An 18,405-nucleotide genomic window follows, 5' to 3' on the forward strand; every position below is an offset into this window, starting at 1 on the left:
ATTTGTGCTTGTATTTGCATTTTAAATGACCTATTATCTCTTGCTGAAATTTATATTGTTATTATTGTTATTGCCATTATGATTTAGTCTTTATCTTTTGAAGATTAAATCATATGTCAGGGTTTCTCAACCTTAGCATTTAGACATACTGGGCAGCATAGTTTCTTTGTGGTGGGGGGGCTTCTTGGACATTGTAGGCTGTTTAGCAGTATCCTTGACCCCAACCTATTGGAAGCAAGTAGCACCCCCCAATTGTGTCACCCAGAATATCTCCAGAAAGATTTACTCTTGGCCCATGGTGAACAAAACTGCCCTTGACTGGGGAACACTGCCCAATATGGATTTATCTGAGCATCAGGAGGAAGATACCCTACCTGTGTTTCATAAGTTGGAAGAGAGGACTTGCTTGCTTATCAACCATGTCGTGTACTCCAAGGTCATACACATTTGACATTTAGCTGGGTCTATCTTGCTTTGCTCTAAATAAAAACGCTTAACTTTCTGACACTTTTTAAAAGAGTGTGGCTAATTTTGTTCAAGTACTTCAGACTTGTGAACACATATATGGTTTCTTAATGAACAGAAGCAAACGTATTGCAGCTGAGTCAACTTCAGTCAAATACTTGCTGGCTTAGTGTTTTAATAATGCACTTAGACACAGCTGTTCTGTACAATTGTAACAGGCCAAATGGATTTTCATCTGCTATTTTTCTTATCTTCTTGTTTATGACTAAGTTAAAAAATAAAATTAATGCCAATTACCAAATCACGATAGTGTTAGTGATTTGTTGTAACTACATTAAAACTGAGGAAACTTAGAAACTTACTTAAACTTACTTAAACTTAGAAACTTAGAAAAAATACTTCTCTTAATACCACATTAGATTTTAATCATTTTAAGAACACTTAATTTTATTTTATTTTTTTCACTATATGAAGTTTATTGTCAAATTGGTTTCCATACAACACCCAGTGCTCATCCCAAAAGATGCCCTCTTCAATACCCATCACCTTCCCTCCCCTCCCTACCACCCCCCATCAACCCTCCGTTTGTTCTCAAAACATCTTCTATATCAAATCAGTGAGCAATGAAATAGGTTTTAGTCTCCAGGTAAAAGATTGAAATTATTCAAAAATTTTCCTTTCTGAAAAGGAAATGTAATGGGTTTGGGGCCAATTTTCTCCTATTCATTTTTTCTAGAATGATCTTCTGGGTTTTAAAGTTCATATCGTGTCCTATTACAGGACAGGACATAAATGCCAAGGTAGAGTAAGTAAGGCTTGAATTGAGTAGGCTGTCTGGAAAGAGAACCTCCGTGAGGTGACTCTTGACTAGGAGAGTGAGTAGGTGGAGGGAGATCCCATGGTGAACAGCCCTGGCTCCGGAAGAAAAAATCTTGGACTGACGGGCGAAGTGATTTGCTGCTGTGGGCTGCGGCACTGAACATGGCTTCCTATGCGAGGCTAGAATGCTGCTCAATCCAGCCAAGTATGGAGCATAGCACTAGAAACTAAACATGAACGGCCTTGGTAGGAGGAGGTAAATTGAAGGGGCAAAGGGAGAAAAACGATGTGGAAAATACTGAAAAGAGCAAGGATGGACAGGTCAGAATGGGGGCCTTACTTTTGGGAAAAATATTTTTGAAACCTAACTTACTTTATGGCATCGAAATTGTTCATAGAAGGTTAATAGCTAATGTTAAATAAGTTGCAATAAAAACAAGTTGATGCACTGATGCCTGCTTCATACATTTCTACCATTCTTTTGGAAAGTAATATGACCGTTAAAAAAGCCCAACAACAAACAAAAGGCATTCATGCTATTTGATGCAATAATCCCAATTCTGGAACTTTTCCCAAAGATCATAAAATGAAGAAGGAACAGAGGTAAAGCATGACGGTGTTCGCTGCCGTGATATTTGGTAAAGCAAACAGTGGAAGGAATCTAATGTCCCCAAATTAGGGAACCGGTAGATAATGGGTACTTAATGGAAAATAACATAGCTTGTTACAAAATATAATTATAAAGACTCTAAACGACATGGGAAAATGTCCTATGAGACAAAGAAACAAACAAACAAAAAAAACCAAACAACAACAACAACAACAACAAAAACAAACCCAAAAAGCCCAAGAAAAAAACCCAGCCAGATTCCAAAGTATAGGTACCTTATAGTAATTATTATAAAAAGTATCTCTGCCTATGTAGCAAAACTGGGAAGGAAGAGGGATAAATCCAAGTTTGTGTTTAAGGGTTAGGGGATTAGAGATATTTCTGCTTGTATTCAGTATTTCTTATATCATCATGATGTGGGGTTTATGTGATTGTAAGCCAGTTAAAAAGTATTGGCAGAGATAAACAACCAGGCAGTCCCTCAGGGCCTCAGAATTCCTCTGGGTCTACTGCAGGATAGTTCAGCACAGAGAACGCGTCAAGGTGAAAGGAAGAAAAGGAAGGACGGGAATCACAGGACGAAAGTCCAAGTGAAAAAGAAAGACAAGTCACTTGTTAAACTCCACTCCATCAATAGGGATAAGACGAGGAGTTTGGAGGCCCCTTTTTTAAAAACAAAACACACATGCAAAAAAAAAAAAAAAACCAAAAAAAAAAACCACACACACCAACACCAACAAAATCATGAAAACAACACAGACACATAAAAACCCAAAATCAAGAAAAGAGAATTATGTCCAGGGTCTCAGAAGGGAGAGACCCATACCAGGGAGAGGCTCTGAATCCAGCTGCTTTAGTGCTAAAGGTCCATCTGCCTTCAACCTGCCGCCTGGAGGAACTGTTTTGCTGTGTGTGGACTTAGTTTCATTCTCCTGTGACAGCTTGTCCAACAGGAATAAATGAAACTTTTTTTTTCTTTTAAGGAAAGCAAGCAGGAATGAAGGAGAAGCACGTTGGCTAGCCCCACTTGAGAGGATGTCACATCCCAGCCGCGGGTTCCATAAGGGAGTGACCATGCGGGAGTGGTGTTTCCCTGAACCCGCCTCTTTTTCCCAAGTAGGAGTACTGGTGGGGGGACCAGGCACTTTCCGGATTCTCTGATGTCGGTGGGTGGCTTCCCTGCCTTCCAATGGCCCTCTCTTATCCAGAGGGAGCCTGCACGAGGAGGTCTTAGAACTGGAAGCAAAGTAATCCACATCAGACACTTTGCCACAGTGGGGGCAGGGAGAAGAATGTAGATCAAAGAGAATGAATGAATGGTTGAATGAATGAATGAATGAATGGTTGATTGAATGAATGAGTGAGTGCACAAATAAAGGTTTCAAGACCAAATGAGAATGTGTCACAAATTGAGGGTAACTCATCCCTCTGCCTTCCTGAGGGGGCCCCTCAAAACACCTAGGAACAAGAACTGAACAAAAGTTTGCCCTTATGTGGAGTATATTTCTGTTATATTACAAAGCCAAAAGAACTTCAAAATATCCACAACTTTCAATTATCTATAATTCTTTCTTCCACCCCCCAAGTTATACATATAATTGAAGGCAGAGTAGACTCCAACTCTATCCTCTTTGTTTCTTTCTTTTTTAATGTTTATTTATTTTTGAGACAGAGAGATAGAGCATGTGGGGGGGGGGGGCGGGAGGAGGATAGAGAGGGAGACACAGAATCCGAAGCAGGCTCCAGGCTCTGAGCTGTCAGCACAGAGCCCAACATGGGGCTTGAACCCCTGAACTGTGAGATCATGACCTGAGCCAAAGTCAGCCGCTTAACTGACTGAGCCACCCAGGCGTCCCTGTCCTCTTTCTTTATTTTTCTGTTTGCCCTCAGTTTTTGTTTCTTTTTCCTTTAAAAAAAAAATTCTGCTTTTCCGGATCCCCGCTCTGGCGTATGTGACATAGCCAGCTATGGTCTATAATGAGGTACAGGAAAAGCGAACGGCCTCCTTTTCTCAGCTCTAACCGGAGCCTGAATCTTTCTGACAAAAAGAGCTAATCAGAGATCTTACCAATTCAGCATACTTCTTGAATAAAAAGTCAAATTTTTCTTCAGGTGTTTGCAGCTTGGTCAGCGTTTGCATGAGCAGGTTGCCTTCTTTGCCTTGAAAGAAAACAAAAAGCCATACAGACATTTAAAAAAATAAGGGCTTTAAATATTTTGAAAATATTCAAAAGAATAAAAAACACTGACTTTATATGTGAATAAATCACCCATTTCCCTGCATTGATTAGTTTAAAAAAAAAAGAAGCAAAACCACCAATCGAAATTTCTGACTACCACCAAACTGCCGGCCTGGAGGTGTGCAGTTTTAGAATTCCAGCCCAAAGCACGGAAATTTGACAGTTCAGTAGGCCGCTTCTTTCTTTGTTTTGTTTTTGTTCCTTCAGTCCCTCTCTTCTCTCTTTTTTGGGGGAACCAATTCTCTTGCTTTTGTGCAGGAATGCTTTCCGCGAGGTTTGGGTGGGAGTGTTCTGATCATGCTTCCTATGTAGCAGAGAATGAGTTAAGATCAACCTAGAAGGAAAAGCGAGCCAAGACACGGCAGGGAACCTTCTCCACAGGCCTCTTTGTGTCGCTGTGACAACGGGATCCGCCTTCCTGGGCCTTCCTTTCTGCCACCCAGGTCTTCATCTGTGTCGGCGGTCTCCTTTTCTGGTCCCCGTGGAAGTTCACGCTACATTTGAAGACTCATCTCTTCATGATTATCCGCCTGTGAACCTCAGCTTCTCCTCTTTCCTCGTTGTTCTTCCTTTTGTCTTCTTCAGCCCAACATCCCACTTGCCTTTCTGTGGGCCTGGAAATCTGGTTTTCAAGTCACCATTGGGCTGAGTGTTGGTGGGGAGGAGTGGGACCCTGAGCTCTGCAGGTACCACTGATTATATCTTTTCAAACAGTCTGGTCAAGGTGGAACAGAGTGACAAGTCGGTCTAGTTACGATAGGAAGGTCAAGGCACACAGTAGGGGTCATGGTTCCTGATGTAAATCTATGTAAGAATATTAACAGCTTTGACAACCTTTCCCCAAGAACGGGCATTTCCCTTTTGCTGGAATATCTGCTTTTATCCCGGAGAGGCGTGTGAATCATGGAATTAGGCTTGCCAGATGAAATACAGGACGTGGGACGTGATTGTACTAAAGAATTTTGCATTGTTTACCGAAATTCAAATTTCCCTTGGCCTCCTGTATTTTTATTTGCTAAATCTGGTAACTCTAATGGCATCAAAGAATTTTAGGTCTAGAAGGACTTTAAAGAGCATCCAGCCAACTGGTTCAATTTTATAGATTAAAAATCGAAGCCCCAGAGAAGCCCCAAGTTACATAATTGGTACTGGCAGAGCCAAGGCTTGAGTCCAAGGTTTGTCTGCTTGCTCTAAATCACTCCCTTCCCATGTGGAATTTTGATGCCAGGAAACCCAGAGAAATAATAAGAAACTTCTTCTTAAAAAACATGACCTCATTCCTAACAGCTGGTTTTGTCCATCTTTGCCCAGTGAGTCAGTTCAGATTAGAGATGTGGCTTAAGACAGGGGAGAGGGTGGGTGTGAGAGGGGCCCCGCCAGCTCTCTGATTATGGGCTGCAGCCTAGCGTACTGCGTTTACCCTGGTCATCACTGCTGCCCTTCCCCCACTGCGCCTGTGCTTTGAGTTATTTCTCTAGCCGCAGGGACGGACGTGCCTTGGTCAGGACATCCCTTCACCCTTACCTTCAGTCTGTGGAAGGGGCCCCCGTGAAGCCTCTGTCATCTGTTAGAGGAAAGAGATTGCTGAAGATCAGATTTGGCCCAGGACGCTGCACGGGTCGGTTCTGTGGCCAGTGCTCAGGAAGGGTTGGTAACAACGGAACAAAGCCAAGCCAAGGCGTGCACACTAGTGCCACGTAAATTAAACGATCAGTGTCCTAAAGACAACTTCATGATGGACCCGAGGACAGATGGGTCTTACTCTCCCCTGGGACATTTACTGTATGCCTAGGATCACCCCTCAGTAAGGGTACCGACGTGTAAAACCATTACGTGTCTCATCTGGGGGAGATGGGAACATTTTCGTCTTCACATGAAGTATCTTCTTTCCTTCTTATTTTCTTTAACTGCAAGAAGAGGGTTTTTGTCTTGTTTTGTTTTGGTCCCGTTGAGGTTTCTAATATTCGGTTCTAATATTCTGTTATTTTGCGTAGAAGGTTAACATTCGTGGGGCGCCTGGGTGGCTCAGTGGGTTAAGCGCCTGACTTTGGCTCATGTCATGATCTCACCGTTCACGAGTTCGAGCCCGGCATTGGGCACTCTGCTGTCTCAGCGCAGAGCCCGCTTCAGAGCCTCTCATTCTCTCTCTCTCTCTGTCTGTCTCTCTCCTGTGTGTGCTCTCTCTCAAAAATAAACATTTAGAAAGTTAACATTCGCAAGCAACAGTCTATCCTTCCCAAATGATTTCTCCCTTTAACGACAACAACCAAATCCAGGAAATTGGAGACAAGCATGTGCAGAATTAATAAACTCGTGACACCAGAGAGCTTAGTTTGTAAACTTGCATCGGTTTTGCTGGACTAGAATGCTGTGGGGGATTACCGTGGCGGGGAGGAATAGACAAAAAGATTGCCCCGCTTCTCATAAAGGCTGTAATTACAGTTCCACAGAATTGGGGTCATTTGGTGATAGTGTCAGACCCAAGAGACAAACTGACTTTTTCCAGGGACAGTTTACTGGGAGGGAATGACTGCCTTTTCCCCCAGTGTGTCATTCCAAAGCACTGTGATTGTGAGATTCGTCATAAAGAAAGCAAGGGACAGACCTGAGTCCCCATTCGAGCTGGGGACGGCATGTGAAGGGCATTCGGCCACCCCTCCACAAAGTACGCATTTAGTAGTCGGTCCCCAGGAAGGTAGGACCACCTCAGCAACAAGAACGGGTGTGTTGCACCTGTGGCACAGTTGTAGACGGAGGGAGTATTGTAATATGAAGACGTGATTCTTACATCAAAGATATTAAAACACTTAAGATAATGAAGTCAGCTATATAAATATGACCTGGGATTTTTCTTAAACTTTCAGCATAGCGATAACCATTTAAACTAAATTTACACAGATTTTTTTAAGTTTATTTATATTCAGAGAGACAGAGACAGTGTGAGTGGGGAGGGGTGGAGAGAGAGAGAGAGAGAGAGAGAGAGAGAGAGAATCCCAAGCAGGCTCTGTGCTGCCAGCACAGGGCTCAATGTGGAGCCTGAACTCATGAACCATGAGATGGTGACGTGAGCCGAAACCAAGAATCAGACGCAACCGACTGAGCCACCCAGGTGCCCTCTAAATTCATGCAGATTTGATGAGTGTCTAAAACCTTGTTCTTTCTCTTCCAAAATTATCTTTTAGAAATTGGGGGCTAAAATTTCATCTTGGTTACACACATGTGCCTTTCTCCCCCCTCCCTAATTTCCATGTGTTGTGGCAGAAGCTTAAAGCTGGAAAAAGATCATGAATATTCTGTTTCAGTGTTAGACCCAGATTCGTATTTTTTTTCTAATGTTTATTTATTTTTGAGAGAGAGAGACAGACAGACAGAGGGCAAGTGGGGGAGGGGCAAAGAGAGAGCGAGACATAAAATCTGAGGCAGTCTCCAGACCCCCAGCTGTCAGCACAGAGCCTGACACGGGGCTCAAACTTCCAGACCGCGAGATCATGACTTGAACCAAAGTCGGACACTTAACTGACTGAGCCGCCCAGGTGCTCCCCCCCAACCCCAGATTCATATTTTAATGTTAATTTTGTCTCCTAACAAAATTTAAAAATAGTGAGTATGGTAAAAATAATTCCTGAGCATCTATAGATATCTCGTAAGAAAACGAGATTTGCATATGTAGACAAAAAGGAGAATGTAGTCACACTGGACTAAGGATAAGGTCTAGAACCTGAGTTCTAGAACTCACCCTGCCATTGAGAAGTTGAGTAACCATTTTTACAGAGTTTTAACCTCTCTGGGCCTAAATTTCCCTGTCTATAAAATTAGTAAGTTGACTAAATGGGTTCTGAGTTTAGCCCTTAGGATTTGTTGATTCCATGGCTAGAGTAGTTTTAACCATTTTTAGCTTAATTTAGATGACAACAAAAATAGCAATGTTTGGATGGTATATTTGTCTTTCCAAAATATTTTTGTCCACTTTAAAAATTTATCAAGGTTCTCTTATCCTTCATTATCTCCTCTCATAGTCTGGTTTTGTTTGTTGTGCTTGGTTTTAATGACCTAAAGGTTTTGAAAATACTACCTGCCCTGTATTTTCTTGTTACATTGTTTTTATTTGGCCAACATTTCATATCTCTTGTGTTTTTAGTCACCTTGTTGTATGTGTTTGCAACTTCGGCCTCTTATTCAGTTGGGGAGTGGAACTGGACTTCTTTCTTTCTTTCAAGTTTATTTATTTTAAGAGAGAGAGACAGAGTGAGCAAGCATGAGTGGGGGAGAGGCAGAGAGAGCGGGAGAGAGAGAATCTCAAGCTGACAGCGCAGAGCCCAACGCAGGGCTGGATCCCACTAACCATGAGATCATGACTTGAGCCGAAATCAAGAGTCAGAAGCTTAAATGACTGAGCCACCCAGGGGCCCCTGGACCTGGACCTCTTATTAGATCAGGCGGTGATATGTTTAAACTGTTAGCGATTTCTTGGCTGTAACTATAAAGAAAACTTTCTTAAAAGGAAAAACCTTTAAGAGTCTAATAATAAGGAGGTTACTCCAGGGAAAACAAAACAAAACCTTATAATGAGAGAAAAATACCAGAAAGAGCAGGAAAAAATGAATACATCTATTCCTAATTCTGATCAAAAGAGAATACTAATCATTTTGCTCAAATTGTATTTTTCTATCCTATTCTACCCACTTCTCTAAACCCCTCTCTCCTTTTAGGACCTGGCCCGAGATCTAGCGTTCCTGTGAATCTACTCATGAACCTTTCACTCTTTGCTGATTCCTCTTTCCCCTGAATCCCTCTGGGCTCCTACCATTTCTTCCAAAATAAATAAATAAATAAAATAAATAAATAAATAAATAAATAAATAAATTACCATTTGTATCAAGGCAAAAGTTTATTCCTCTTTCACAGTGAAACTAGAAATCAAGCTAAAATGGATGAAACATATCTTCTGGGAAAGTGCTCATTCTAAGGAAGAGTAAGTAAATGACTTTCTAAAGACATTTCAGCCTCCATTGTCCTAGTCAAGGTCCTTAGATGATAGAACTGAAAGTCTACCTGTAACTAAAGATGAAACCCATTCACTGAGCTCTAATAAATGCTCCTCAACCAGTACCCCATTTAGTTTTTATGTATCTTCGGTCCTGCAATATTAGTGACTTCAGTTCTGCTCCCTTGCTTTCTTTGTGACTAATCTCACAGTCGCATCAACTAGTTGAGTAACCTCTTTTGCAGACTCTTAAACTCTCTAAGCTTCAATTTCCCTGTCTATAAAATTAGTGGGTTGACCAGATGTATTCTGAGCTCAGACTGGACCTGTGGATCAGCTTTGTTTTCCTCCTAGGCTTACACTTCAAACCTATGCTTTTCTAATCAATCAGTTATCTACCTAAATATCAGAATGGACATTATATTCTGTCATTGTTTTGTGCTTATTACTATGTGGTGCTTGTGCAACCCACGTCCTGTTGGCAGACAAGTGATTAAGACACTTGTGAGTCTGGAGGATGGGGTAGGGGAGGCAAGGGGGAATACTTAGATGCTGACAGGGCGTGCCATGGTGCTGTCTAATGTTTTATATGTTCTTGTTTCTTTCAGTTCAAATGCCAAGGAGAAAGTGACTCTACCAACTAAAGAGATTTAAAAATGTTTCCCCAACTGCTTTGGTGCATAGTGTGTTGCTTGTGAGGGGGTATGCAGTCTCTAAAGGAAAAACAAGTCCTAGATACTTGGGTTGTAGAGACATTTCCCAAATATTCAAAGTGTTTGGGAAAGAAGGGTCTCTTTGGTCCAATAAGTCTAGGAAATGTTGTAAACTATGCCCATCACTATTGGACATTTTCATTGTTGTATACATTAAAGGTCAGAAAATTCTGGCAGTAATGAAACTTTAGCTTTGTTGAAATCTGAAATGTCTCAAAATATATACTATGGGAAAAATTTGGGTTAGAGAGCCAGAACATTTCAGCATCTCAAAATACCAACAAAACAAATATTATCTGACAAGCATGCAATAATTAAAGAGTCATCTTCGATTAAGCACCTAAGCAAAGTCTAAGGATATCTTTTCAGGTACTGGTCAAATGAGTTACTAAAATTCTATAGAAGTCCAAATAGATTCTAATGAAGACCATAGTCAACACTTCACTTTTTTTTTTTTTTTTTTTTTGGTCTCCAAGAGGGCGGAAGGAGCACTTTCTAAAGCATCAGAATCATTGTTCCACAATCTGTTTGTATCAAAATTACCCAGGGTGCTTTGGTTCCACTCCATTCCTACAAATTCTGAATTTCTGTGCTCAGGAATAGCATTTTTTATAAATTCAGTATTCAATTCTAATGCACAATGAAGTTTAAGAACCACTGGTGTAGATGATAGTACAGAGCCATTTAATTGATAAACAGCTAATAAGCCTGCTAACGCTACAGGCAGATGGCTGAAATAATGTTTAAAATGGTGGTTACAACGGGCGCTTGGGTGGCTCAGTTGGTTGAGCATCAGACTCTGGATTTGGGCTCAGGGCATGAGCTCATGGTTCATGAAATGGAGCCCCTCAATGGGCTCTGTGCTGACTGTGCAGAGCCTGCTTGGGATCTGTCTCTCTCTCTCTCTTTCTCTCTCTCTCTCTGCCCCTTCCCCACTTTTATTCACTCTCTCAAAATAAACTTAAAAAAAAATACATCGGTGGTTACATATTTCAATTAGCCTAAAAAAATTTTTTTAACATCATAACGTAGCTGAAACACTAGTGGTTAGAAGAACGTACTGATGGTATTCAGGGGAATGGCATGGAAGGGTCAGCATTTATACACGTGCGGTTAGAGTGGACACGAGTGGGCACCCTGCTTCACAACCACTGGTTCTGACCACAGGCTCAGTTGAAATCTGGGAACTTGTAGATAGTGGGAGGATTAGAATTGTGGAATTTTTTTCTTTAAAATGGTTTTGACTGTTTGGTAATTATATGGTTAATATGGATTTTGAAATAACTCCTGGAAGACAGAGAAGAAACCACAATTGGTCTTCTTTGACTTTACTCCTATTTTCTTCATATCCTCTCAATACAACACAGACACATTCCTCTATAGAAGTTGTTTTAGAGTGAGAAAGCAAAAGAACTTTCCTGGGTAGGAACACTTGAAATCATTCACCTCTGAGATGTGACTTTGTGTTGTCTCATGGGAAGTTACACAGGGACTAATCCAAAAGGGACTTTCCTAAGATGGCTTGGATAGATAAGGAAAAGCAGTGTTTGAACGCAGAGCAACTTTATTCTCTTTCCCAAAGATCCAAAAACACTTGAGGGATTCCAATCTTGCACTTTGGAACTGGGTAGATATTTTCAAGGTATTATTTGGGTTATTTTATTCTTTATGCTGGGTGGGCCAAGCGCGCCATTTGAATGCGTCTTTTAGCCCTTCTTGAAATCATTGCCAGCAGTGGGTTTAAAGCATCATAGTCATATCCCACGCATAGGCATATTTGGGGGGTTATAGATAGCTCGTTAATGGAGTCCGAACCCTGTACTGACTGACTCCAGCGCCCATGAGTTTTCACTTTGCCACATTATCTTCCAGAAATGAATAAGACATTACAGCTTCTCCTGATAGATTCTCTACCTTCCTTGGGAAGCAGGTATATAAACAAATGATTGCTTCAGAAGACTGAGTGGAGGACTAAGAAAGGTGATGCCAACTCTACCTGGGCATGTCAGGGAAGGTACCATATAAGAGGTGGTATTTGTGGTGTCACAGTGGAATTCACCAAGGAAGACAGGCAGGGGGGCTATCCTAGGTATAGTAACATGCTTCCACCAGTAGCTAAAAGCTTAACCCTTTCGTTCTTTTTTCACAGCCATTTCTGGTATAAAATCCCTCCCAACAACTTTCCTGTGCCTGTTCTTAGCACTTCTTCTATATAACAATTAGCTTAAATGTCTGTTTTTGTCTCCATACCTACAGCTCCTTAACCAAAGGTCCATAATGACTTATTTATCTTTGTGTACCTAACGCAGTACCTCATAAGGACTAGGCATTCATAAATATTTGCTGAATCAATAAGCGAATGAGAGTAAACATGTTTTCTGCAATGTTTGGCATTCTATAATTGATTGATTTCTAAAGAGTTTTGTTAATAAAAAATATTTCACGTAGTAATAGAACGTACTAAGTGATCTAATTGGTGATCGTTTCATGTACAAACCATCTCTATATTTATATTTTGTTTAAATCCAGATTCCACTAGCTTTGCTTTAAACAATTTCTCTTTCATTCATTTACTCACTCATTCCTCCTTGTAACAAGTATTTACTGAGTACCTAGCATGTGCCACCCACTATCTTAGATGCTAGGCATCCAATGGCATCTGAATATACACACAATCCCTGTTCTTGATCGAAAAAAGCTAGCCGGGAAGACATGCATTAACCACATAATGGCAAAAAGGAAATGCACACTCTCAAATGCTGCTAAATGCTAGGAAGGAAAGACACATGGTACAATCGAAATAGAAAACAAGAAGACCTTATGTAGGGTTGGGCTAAGAAAATGCCTTTTGGATTGTAAGCTAAATACTAAGTTAAGTGCCCAAAGGGCTGAATGGGTAAGGATTTCTAGGTAGAGGAAATAGGATGTATGTGGGCTTTGTGGGGGATGGAGCGCATGGTGTGTTCAAACAAAGGAAAGAGAAGATCAGAATGATTGGCAATTAGGCAGTACTCATTGTGGTGCTGATAGGGGCAGAGAGTTCAGAAAAGGGGTGTTGTGGGCAAGAGTGATGGGAGATAAAGCTGGGAAAACTGGTTAGGGTTAGACCATTAGGGCCTGAAAGACCATGTTAAGAATTTTGGTTTTGCCCTAAGAGCAGTGGGAAACCATTGGAGAGAGAGGGTAGGTGAGTAACATGTTGAAAAGTTTGCTTTAGCTCTTTTGCGGGGAAGTGGCTAAACACAATTATAGCAAGGGAAGTTTAAGGAGACCCTGAAGGAAGCTATTACAGTAATAGCCAAAAATGAGATGTGGCTTTTAGTAAAGGTTGCAGGAAGTGTCCCTTTTTAGGAATACCTCAAAGAAAAGTCATGCATGCATTAGAACACAACTACTTGCCTAATCCTTTCAGGATTTTCTTTTCCAATTTTTGCTCTTTATTACTGACAGGCTCTTTGGCTGTGGCTGGCTCTCCAGAAGCTGTGGGTTCTCTCTCGATCTCTTTAGTGGCCTCATCACAGTCCCCGTCCTCATGGTCGGGTGGTTCTGTGTTCTCAGGCTGCTCCTTTGCTTTGGTGGGACCCTCTTTTTCAGTAGCAGACCCATATGTATTGATGATGTCTTCCAGTTGTCGGTTCAGCTCCTCAGAGATATCATGAGCTCCCTGTTCAGACTGCATACCTGCCTTCTCCTCTGGTGCTTGGAGTAGGGTTGAGGAATCCTTCTCATCTTGCTTCTCCAGATCATTTTGAGTGGGTAATGAATTGTCCCCTGGAGGTGTTGATTGGGGTTCCCCCGAGAGCTGTACAGACTGATTCATCTCCATACTGGGAGCAGTATCTAGTGGTAAGCATAGTCAGGTTTTATGTAGTTAATACAGTTACATGTAAAATGTAAAGGTATCCCCACAAGGGCACCTACTGATTATAGTTTCTAACATAGAATGAATGTACTTTGACAAGACATCGATATTGCAGTTAGTTAAGGTAGAAACAGTGGGGAGCCATTTTTCCAAAGTGGGTCATACTACTAGCATATTTTTGGTTTTGGTCTTTAAGTTCCAGAAGAAATTCCTATTATTGACACTAATGGAGTAATTCAAGATATTGTTTTTCAGGTTGTATTTGTCATGTTGCTTAAGCCGATTTGTGCTACCTCTCTCTGACATTATTCTATACAGCCTTACAATCATTGGAAGGACATGAATGTCTACATTAAAAATGTTTAAAGTGGTGTTATTTTTTCAAAGTTAAGACATTTAATACAAGAGCCACTGAACTTACTAAAATCATTCATAACAATTGTAGTCCTAAACTCTGTTTTAGCCCATAAGTGAAGAGTTGATAAATATGAGTACATTGATGTAAATGAATTATTATACTGCATACAGGAAATACTTTCTGGCTTTTCTGGTATTTTCCTTTTCCCAGATGAGCAACACGTAATTATCCATCAGGAAGACAATTTTTCTGAGGTTCAAACTAGCTTCATTTCTGGAATAAGATGGAGAATGAAGGAGGGTATAAATTAACCAACAGACTAATATGGGACCATGGTGATGGTCATGATAACAATTTCTTGAATTTCTATAACACTTTTTTGTTCCAATGTAAAAACAGGCTTTCTTTTAGAAAAAACAAACAAACAAACAGATTGCAAATCTTTTCTCTCAGTCAAGAAGCTCTAGGATAACTTCATAATTTTTAGGAAATAGCAATGTTCCCAATATTATTGGGAAATATAATAGGGGCTGTTTGGAAATAGGTGCTGAAGTACAAGTTGAGTCAAGAATTCCAGGATTTCTGGATATCACCGTTTCTAGGTTACAGTGGAATTGACTTAGGCCTTTAAGTTACGGTGCATTTTATTTGTCAATGGTATTTAATGGTGATGCTGCTAATTCTTAGCATAAAAATATGACAGGCTCCTCCTAGGGCATAGGTTCTGCTGTGGTGGGGGGATGAGAGCAAAAACAAAAGCATACTCTTCCATGCCTTGCACAGCTTCCTCCTCTTGTTCTCAGGGAAGGGCAGGTCAAGTGCTTGAGCACCAACAAGCACGAAAAATTCAACCTACAGTCATTGTCACCTACTTATGGCCCTCATCAAGTACTCCTTAATTTCGAAAGAAACACTTTTTTCTCGTATCCACTTTAATTCACCAACTTGATTATCAAATGATACAGTAAACAGCCTTATTGTTTCCATCACCGACATTTTTTTGTGTCCTGACCCCTACTTGTTGGGCACACTCATCTATATATAACTCCTGCCTCCCCTAAACTCCAAGAAAGACACACAGCACCCGCTGTCCAGCCAGAAGTTATTTTAAGCTCTTCTAAAAGTAGCCGTGGCATCTGGCACTTCTTTGAAAATCAAGGGAAGCGAATCCTTTTTAAATCAAAACTAAAAGCAGTAAACATTTACTGGCTTAAATACATATGTGAGTTTTAACGTGTTAGGGAGGCTTCTTGGGATGAAATAAAATCTAAAGTAAACCCAACTTCAAAGCAATGAATTTAAAACTGTTCACAGGAGTTTTAATACGGTTAGTCTAAATGCAAAAGTTTGGTTGTATTTGATTTATTCTTCATTCCTCAGAGGCCACAGTCATTGATGTTTTTAATATTAATTCCATGGATATCCCTTAAACTCATATCCCACATTCACTTTAAAACAGAATTGACTGAGTCATTGTAAACCACGAGACAACTCAATTCCTAAAAGTAGCCTCAGGATAAATCAACAAGAAGGGGGGAAAAAAAAAACAAATTCAAGAAACTCTGCTACTTTTAAATTGTCCCTTTCACTATGAATAACTTGACAGCAAGAAATTATTTCTAAATTTTATCTTCTTAATAAACTTTATTGCCTCGTTTTCTTTATTTTTTTCTCCTCTAAGAATTTTTCACTTGTATTGGTAGTCCAGCCAATTATCACACACATCCCTTTCTGAGCAACACATTTCAATTATAAATAAAACAATGGAAAGTTCTTCCACAGTTCACCGGCAGTCTCAAAGTTGCAAGTTTTGAACACCACAAACCGCACCCTCCAGCTTCTCACAGGGCTTGGGGGGAGCGTTTGTCGCACTTACCAGAAGGCAAGGAGCTAAGCAGAAAGAGAAGAGGCAAAAGGCAGCAAAAAGCTAGTGAGAGGAGCCCCGACAGCAGGAGACAGGCAGGCAGGCGGCTGTGTTCTTACAAGGGAGAGAGAAACCACACACACACACACACACACACACACCACAGGCACAGCAGGAGAGCAGCGAGGGGGTGGGGAGGGAAAGGAACAGCGTGTGACACAGCAAGAGAGAAATACACCCAAGTTTCAGTAGCTGCCTCCTGGGCAAACGTCTTGAGAAAAGAGAAGCAGCTGGTATATCTTATCAAACTCTCTGTGTTTTGTCCTTAAAAAAATTGAACTCTCACTAGATGCCCCTCTGTTAGAGCGATTTTTCACCCGTGTTCTTTCGGGCAGAGATCAGTTTTTCTTATTTCTGGATTTATCTCCAGTGTGGTTTATGAATCATCTTATTTTTTTTTTTTCCTTCTTATGCTAGTCTAATTAGTGTCAGATTTCTTATGGGAATCATGGCGGGGGGGGGGGGTGGGGGACAATGGCATAACAAAAAGGAGGTGGTAGAACTCCTTAAATCCTGATGTCATTGGTTGGTTTGTAAAATTTGAAATAAAAATCGAAGTGGTGTCCTGGAGCTGGGTTTAGTGGCATCTTCACGTACACAGTAATTGGCGTGGCCTCACATCCCACGTCTTACTGACGTCACTGCCTTCACATCTATTTTAGATAAGCCCTATGGGGAGGCAGTCACTTTTTCTTTTTGAGTTGGAGACTTTTCCACTGCTGCTTTCCCAAGTTTTTCCACCCTTCTTAGGTCTTCAACTTGCTCCGTAACCCTCCTCAGAGAAAGAACCTTCTGCCTCTTTCTCTTAACTTACAACCATGCCCTTTATTTTCTGTTTCTGGAGAACGCGTTCCTCCATTAGAGTTTCTGTTCTGGGACTGGGTGGGCATAATGACACCTGTCGTGGTATGCAGAATAGTGCCACCAGAACGATGTCCACATCCTAATCCCAGAAACTCTGTGAATTCGTTACTTTGCAAAGTGAAAGAGACTTTGCAGGTGTGATTAAATTAAGGATCTTGAGATGGGGGAATTATCCAGAATTATCTGGGTGGGCCCAATGTAATCACAAGGGTCCTTATAACAAAAGAAAGAAGCAGGAGGGTCAGTGTCAGAAAAAGACACCAAAAGAGGTCATAGTGCTGTGGGGCCACAAACCAAGGGATTTGGGAATCTTCTCGAAGCTGGGGAAGGCAAAGAAATGGATTGTTCTCTAGATCCTCCAGAAAGAATGCAATTCTGCAGACACCTGATTTTAGCTTAGTAAAATTCATTGTGGAGTCCTGACCTCCAGAACTATAAAATAATAAATTTGTATTGTTTCAGTGCTATCAGATTCATGGTAAATTGTTACCTTAGTAAAGGAAACTAAAATATCCTGCCCCCAAACATTTTCTCACCCCCTTCTCTGAGTTCGGGGAAGGAGGCATAAGTTATATATTAGATGAGTGTTCCCAACAAATAGGGGTCAGGATAAAGAAATTACAATAATGAAGACAATAAGCTGTTTACTGCATCATTTGATGATAAGGTTGGTAAATTAAAATGGGTGGGAGAAAAAAAGTACCTCTTTCTAAATTAATGTGTTCTTGGTGAGGACCTAGAACTGGGCGGCATACCATACTGGATAGCATTAAACTGACCCAGTTAGAATTCTCAGTGAGTATAAATAGTAAGTCAGTGCTTCTCAAATTTAAGTAATGTACATATTTTTTAACAGAATTTTTAATAATGAAATTAAAGGAAAAAAAAACTCACCGTGATTGAACTAAGTTACTGTATTATCATTTGTACCAGTATGTACTAATATAAAAATAGATATAAACATCTGCTGCTTATAATTATTATATGGTACCAATTTTAAAAACATCATTTAAAGAACCCTATGAGATGAACAAGTATAATTCAAATGAAAATATTACTTTTATGTGGCAGATGGTATTTTGCTGAACCCAAATTGCCACTTGCAACACAAATATGGTACTGCCTGCTGGTCCTATTGAGTTCATGACACTCTTCTACAATGTGCCTGAAGAAACGACTCAATTTCTTCAACACTTGGTCCATTCAAATTATTACATAAGTTTCATTGACCTTAACTGCCATAATTTCAGTTGGACTTCCTTTGATTCTAACATCATTTATAGCTGTTTCTCATTTTCTTTTTCTTTTTAAAGATTTACTTTCTTTTCGTATATATTGAGAGAGCACACGAGAGGGGGAGAGGGGCAGAAAGAGAGACAGAGAGAGAAAGAGAGAGGGACAATCTTAAGCAAGCTCCACACTCAGCACAGAGCCTGATGCGGGGCTTGATCCCATGACCCTGGGATCGTAACCTGAGCCGAAATCAAGAGTCAGATGTTCAACCAACTGAGCCACTCAGGAGCCCCTCATTTTCTTGCAATTATTAAAGTAGTGCTACTTATATAC

At 40.6% G+C, this 18,405-nt stretch overlaps 1 protein-coding gene across 2 annotated transcripts in view; it reads right to left on the reverse strand.

Annotated features, from left to right (window-relative positions):
* Positions 1-16,083, reverse strand: part of TXLNB (taxilin beta) — a 53,098-nt gene extending 37,015 nt beyond the window's left edge. The window contains exons 1-3 of one of the 2 annotated variants that reach the window (XM_043592473.1): positions 15,928-16,083; positions 13,231-13,671; positions 3,963-4,054 (exon numbers count right to left, since the gene is read on the reverse strand). In XM_043592473.1, the coding sequence (XP_043448408.1) occupies positions 3,963-4,054; positions 13,231-13,657 (519 nt within the window). In that variant the 5' untranslated portion in view covers positions 13,658-13,671; positions 15,928-16,083. Of the gene's footprint in view, positions 1-3,962; positions 4,055-13,230; positions 13,672-14,219; positions 14,333-15,927 lie in introns of those variants that run through there. The other variant, XM_043592474.1, reaches the window with a different exon arrangement.
* Positions 16,084-18,405: the final 2,322 nt, after the last annotated feature.

This window comes from Prionailurus bengalensis, chromosome B2, assembly GCF_016509475.1.
Source record: "Prionailurus bengalensis isolate Pbe53 chromosome B2, Fcat_Pben_1.1_paternal_pri, whole genome shotgun sequence".
NCBI classification, from domain to species: domain Eukaryota; kingdom Metazoa; phylum Chordata; class Mammalia; order Carnivora; family Felidae; genus Prionailurus; species Prionailurus bengalensis.